The 6,493-nt window shown below is 42.4% G+C and overlaps 1 protein-coding gene across 1 annotated transcript; it reads left to right on the forward strand.

The window, feature by feature from the left end:
• The first annotated feature begins 349 nt into the window (after nt 1-349).
• On the forward strand, nt 350-5,336 carry LOC148118384 (uncharacterized). The gene is given in 2 exon segments (XM_087900339.1): nt 350-4,889; nt 4,891-5,336. Coding segments are annotated over 2 exon segments (2,082 nt in total). The 5' UTR covers nt 350-3,149; the 3' UTR covers nt 5,233-5,336.
• Nucleotides 5,337-6,493: the final 1,157 nt, after the last annotated feature.

Raw genomic sequence — 6,493 nt, forward strand, 5'->3', positions numbered from 1 at the left:
CATCTACCCCAGTGTCTCAAGGATATAGCCAGCATGCCAAAAAGATTGTAGAAACTTTGAATTCTGACCCAGGGTCTCAAAGAATTTCTATCACAGCACAAGGGTCTGTAGAACCTTTGCTATTTCCCTGGGAGTCCCCAGGATATTCATTATCTGCACCAGATGCATGCAAAACTTCTACAGCTACCAGAGGACATGTGGTATCTGATGATGGGCCTCTAAAACTTTCCATATCTGCCCAGGCAAACTTGAGTCCTTTCCATTCTTCCCAATGCCTTTTGGAACTTTCTCTATCTGTAGAAGGGACTTTTGGTCTCTCTACACCTATGCAAACCAATCTAGGACCCTCTGTTTCATCCCAGGGATCTCTTGGATCTTGGCAGTCTGCCCAAAGGGTTCAACAAATGGATCCATCTGCTTCAGACTATTTCAGATCTATGCCTTCAAAAGGGCAAATGGTCATTTCTTTATCTGGGCAAGGGACTCTAGGGCCTACATCAGAGTCCCTAGAGCCATTGGAAATTTCCTTATCTGTTCAAGTGAGTTCCAGACCTTCATTGTCTTTACAGGAAGCTGGGGGAACTTGCCTTTCTTCACAAGGGAGAAAGACTGTGGAAGTTTCTACCTATGCACCTGGCAATCCAGTGTTATCCAATTCCTCAAGAGGGGATTTGGGATCTTCATCATATACTCCAGTGACTCTAGGATCTTCTCCACCTGCCAAAGTGGATTTAGGAATGTCTCCATCTGTTTCATGGACTCTGAGACCTCCTATGTCTGCCCAGGGTGTTCTAGGAACATCTACATCTGCCCAAGAGGTTTCATCAGCTAGTCAGGGGAAAACAGAACCTTTACCATATGCCCAAGATGATATGGGACTCAGGTCTCTTTCCCTGGGAACTGAAGGAAATTCCCAGTTTTCAAAGGGGGAATTAAAAGTATTACCATCTTCCCAAGGGAGTTTTAAACCTGCTCTGTCTACTCCAGGGCCTGTAGAAAAATTGCTATCTGCTTCAAGGACACCACGGCTTTTCAGTTCTGTACTCCAAGATGCTGGGAGCTTTCCTTTATCCTCCCACAATAACTTTGAACTGTCCACATCTTCACAGAAGCATCTAGAATCTTCAACAACTCCCCAAACTTCTCTGAAACATTCTCCATCTTCCAAAGAGTCTCTGGGACCTACCCCATCTGAACCAGGTACTCTGAAACATTCCCTACAAGACCAAGGGTGGCAGAAAGTGTTTACACCTTCAAAAGTGACTTTAGGACAGACACCACATCAGAAGGGGTATGAAGGAAATTCATCATCTGCCCAAGGAACTGTGAGATTGTCTATATCAGGACAAGAGTCTCTAAGACATTGTTCATTTTACCAAGGGTCTCCAGAATCATCCACATCTTCCAACAAAGAGCAAGACCCTACTTATAATCAAGGATCTGTAGCACAGTTCCCATCTGTCCCAGGAGATACACATTCTCTCTCTGCCCAGGGAATATTGCAAAATTTGTCATCTTCCCAAGTTACTCTAGAAACATCATCTTCTCTCCAGAAAGATATAGAAGGTTCATTAGATGTGCATGGTGCTCAACAACTTCAACTTCATACCCCAGGGTATCTGGGACATTCCCAATTTACTCCAAAGTCATCAGAAACTTTGTCATCTCCCCAAATGGTTTTTAAATTTTCAGAATCTTCACCTGTGACTCTAGAAAATTTGCCACCTTTATCAGGAACTCTGGGACATTTGATATCTGCCCAAAGTGCTCTGTTCCCTTCTGATTCTGACCAACAGATTCAGGAATCATCATCATCTGTCCAAAAATCTGTTCAATTTTCTCCATCTTCCAAAGGTTCACTGAGACCTACTCCATCTGTACTAGGGACCCCCCAATCTTTATTATCAGCCCAATTGTGCCCAAAATTGTCTATGTCTGCCCAAGGGTTTCTAGAATCTTCACCACCTCAGCAAGGGTGTTTAGGAGATTCATTATCTGTGCAAAGGGCTCATGGAACTTCCATATCAGCACAAGAGTTTTTAGAACATTCAAAATCTGATCAAGAGTCTCCAGAAATGTTCACATCTTCCCAAGAGGATCTTGGCCATTCTTTAGCCCAAGAGGCTTTAGTACATTCATCATTTACTCCACAAGATTGTGGACTTTCTCAATCTTCAAAAGATACTTTAGGAACATCAATATCTACACAAGATGCTAGGAAAACACCATCATCTGTCCAAAAGTCTATAGGAACTGTACCATCAGCTCCAAGTGTTCTAGGAATTCAGAGGCCTCTGGATACTTCCCAATTTGCTTCAGAGACATCAGAACCATCTTCTGAAGAGTTTTATAGTATTTTGAAATCCATCTCAAGTTCTATAAAAACTTTGACATCTATTTTAGAGATACTGAGATTTTCAACATTTGCCAAAGGTACAGCAGACCCTTCTACAACTGACCAAGTGATACTGAGATCACCAACAATTTCCCACAAAGCTCTGGAATTTTCTCCATCTGACCAACAGTCTGTGAAATCTGCCTCATCTCGAATGGGGCCTGATAGAACTTCACTGATAGACAAAGGTTTACAGGAAATGTCTTCGGGTGAAAAAGTGACTTTACGAGATTCACCACTGCAGCAAATCTGTTCAGGAAATGCATTATCTACACAAGGGACTCTAGGACTGTCCATAACAGCACAAGAATCTTTTGGACATTCAACATCTGTTCATGGGTCTCCTGATACTTCCTTGTCATCTGAAGAGGTTTCACGCACTTGTTTGGACCAAGGGCCTTTAGGACCATCATTATCATTACCATTATCATTATCATTATCAGATCTAGGTGATCTTGGATTATCTGAATATTCACAGGGGTCACTAGAAACATCACCATCTACTCATAGCACTCTAGAAATACCATCTTCTACCCATGGGATTATAGAAACTTCAACACCTGCCCAAAATTCTCTAGGACATCTGTCTCCTTCAGTGCAGATTCTACAACAAGCTCTCTTTATGCCAGAAACATCAGAACCTTTTTCATCTACTGAAGAGGCTTGTAATATATCAGACTCTTCCACAGGAACTTCAGAAACTTTTCCATCTATCCCAGGATCTCTGGAAATTTCATTCTCTGCTCAAAGTACTATGGGACCATCTGTATCTGAAAAAGAAATTTTAGCACCATCGGTATCTCTTGAGGAATTCCTGGGACCTTCTCCTCCTGACAAAGGGTCTCTGATACCCACTCCATCTGCATCTGGGACTGGGTCCCAGAACGATGTTCTCTCAGAACAATGTTGTCAGGAAATAACTTCAGGTGTACAAGGAGATTCACCATCTCAGCAAGGCTATGTAGGAAATTCACTGCATTCGCAAGAGGATCTGGGACTGTCAATATCAGCACAGGAACATTCACTATCTGCTCAAGGGTCTTTAGCTACTTCTTTGTCATCCCAAGAGGGTCTAGGCCCTTCTTTGGACCATGGAATTTTAGGACATTCATCATCTGATGCAGAAAATCTTGGTCTTTCTGATTCTGGTCAGGGGACACTAGAAACCCCACCATTTACCCAAAGTATTTTCGAAATATCATCTTCTAACAATGGGGTTACAGAAACTTCAACAACTTCCCAAGATTCTTTAGAACATCTGCCTCCTTCAGCGCAGACTCTGCAACCTTCTCTTACACTGGAGACCTTAGAACCTTTGCCAATAGCCAAAGAGATTTGTAAGACTTCAGAATCTGTGTCAGATACTCTAGAATCTTTTCCATCTTTGTTAGAGGCTCTGAGACATTTGAATTCTGACCAATATACTCTGGGTCCTTCAGTATATGACCAAAGGACTCTGGAGCCATCAACACCTCTCCATGATACTCTTGAAAACTCCAAACCATCCCAAGGGGTTCTAGAACCTATACCATCTACCCAAAAAGGTGTAGGACCTTTCTTTTCAATAGAGTTTTTGGGACTGTCCATTTGTGCACATGATGACTTTATTCCTATTCCTTCTCATGATGACTGCCTGAGATATTCCTCTTATCCCAATAAAAGCCATAAACTTTCCAATTCTACCAAAAAAATAGTGAGGTATGCTCCATTTCCTGAAGGAAATATTAGATATTCACTTTCAGAACTTGATGCCTTAAGATCATTGACTTCTGCCAAAAGTAGGTTCACAACTTCTATATATGTCAGAAAGGACTCAAGTTCTACCTCTCCTCCTCAGAGTGTCCCACCACTAGTGTCATCAGAACTGAACTTTAGATCTAGGTCCCCTCCTAAAGAAGATCTCAGATGTTCTTCCTCTGCACGAGGTGACTCCAGACATTCGAAATCAAAGAAAACAAAATCGAGACATGCTTCTAAAAAATCACACCTCAAATCTGTCCCATCAGAAGACAAAGGCTTGAAATTTCACAATTCTTCCAAAAAGGGAGACAGAGCTTCCGTTTCCAACAAAGTTGGTGCAAGGCTTAAAACTGAGCCCAAAGAGAGCCTCACTATTCCTTCTGCCAAGGGAGGTTGTAGATCCTCATGCTCTCATGAGAAGGGCCTCAGATGTTTTCCATCTTCCCAAGGCATCCCTAGATGTTCCAGATCTACCAAAACCAAATTGGAAGAGGCCTCCTCTAACAAAGCAGATGTTCATGCTTCCCATACAGAACATGAGGGCTGTAAGCATCTCTCTTTGACACAAAGAGGATTTAGACATGCTTCATCTGCCAAAAGGGACAAGAAACCAAACATTACTCCCAAAGAGAGCACAGAAGCTTCCACTTCTACAGAAGGAGATATAGGAACTACTCCCTCTCGTGAAGACACCCTCAGGCTTTCCTCCTCCCCTCATGGGACTTCCAGCCTTACTTCTACTACTTCTACCAGGACAAGACTCAGACATTCCTCTTATACTCAAGAAGTCATCAAAACTTCCACTGAAGCCCAAGAAAGGTTCAGGTCATCTCCAGATGGAGACAGTCCCAGTGGGAGTGTCAAGTCTTTATCATCACCCCAAAACAATGATGTCAGACATCCTGTTTCTACAAAGGAGGACTTTAAACACACTCTTTATGTCCAAGAGGGACAGAAACCTCCCACTGGTGCCAGAGAGGGGAGCAGGGCTTGGATTCCTGTACAATGTGGACTCATATATTCACCAATTAAAAAACGAAGTGCTACATCATTCTCTATTGTTCAAGGAAATTTCAGACATATACGACCTCAACTAGCAGACCTGAGATCTTCCCTCTCTTACCAAGGCAGAGACACAGCCTTCCAATATGAACATGGGACCCCCATATGTGACCCTTCTGTCTTAGGAGGCCACAGATATTCACATTCAGTTCCATGCAGTCTCCAAAGATTCCCACTGCAAAAAAAGAGCCTGAGTTCTAACTTCTTCCCTCAAAGAGGCATCAGACCTTCTCTGTGTGACCAAAGGGGCCTCAGACTTTCCTATGGCCACCCTGTCCAAGGCAGCTTTAGAATGTTTCAATATGAAAGAGGAAACCTCAAGAATACCCCATCTAAAACACTGAGCCTCAGATTTGCTTCTTGTGACCAAAGGGAACTAAAAAATGTGCCCTCGAATGTAGAATGGGTTAGAACTTCAACTTCTGTCCCAGGAAGCCCCCAACATAATCCTTCTGCCCATGGAGGCTTCAAACCTTATAAGCCTGTCAAACTGAAGTTCTAAAGATGTTCATCTCAGGAGGGGATCCTGGGTCCTACTCTCTCTTATGGCATCTTTAGATCTTCTTATTTACAAGCTACCCTCATATTTTCCTACTCTGTGCCCCACATGAACAACAGGAGTTTATAACTTTTCCTTCTCATCAAACACCTGTTAAACCTTTGATTTCCATTCCTGGCTATCTCAGATGCACATTGAGGCGTTGGATTGGTCCATCTGACTATAAAAGGCAGATATTTTCCATCTGATTATGAATAGGTCACAGTTTCGACATAGACCATGATATGTAATCTATTACCCACTGAGAATAGCATGTGCTTCTTCTGACTAATGTGGCCCTAGACTTACTTCATATGGCTTAGTGGGTGACAGATCAACTTCCTCTGTCTAAGATGTTCTGAGTGTTTCTTATTTTAATCATCTGACTTCAAAGCCTCTGTCCAAATTAAAACTACCCTGGTGCCTGAAGTTCTAGAGCGTTAGAACATCCAGCAGTACCCTAAACCCAGTATATGTGCCTTAACTTGATCAGCATAAATAAAGAAATCACAGAATCAGAAGTAGTTAGTTGAACTGGTTCAGAGACCTATCTGAAAATTGCCTCTTAGTGAGTTGGAGATTGATCACACTGCTGCCTGCCCTGCATGACATGGATATTCTATATTCCCAAGAAGATTTGATCAGGAAATGTTCAGTCTTCTCTAATTCCCAAATTGACTCTTGATATCCCATGCTTCCCACAAGAGTCTTTGACTTTTCTGCATTCCTCAAAATAGCATAAGAATTTCTGTCTCTGA

This window comes from Myodes glareolus, chromosome 22, assembly GCF_982192425.1.
Source record: "Myodes glareolus chromosome 22, mMyoGla1.1, whole genome shotgun sequence".
In the NCBI taxonomy this organism is placed as follows: Eukaryota; Metazoa; Chordata; class Mammalia; order Rodentia; family Cricetidae; genus Myodes; species Myodes glareolus.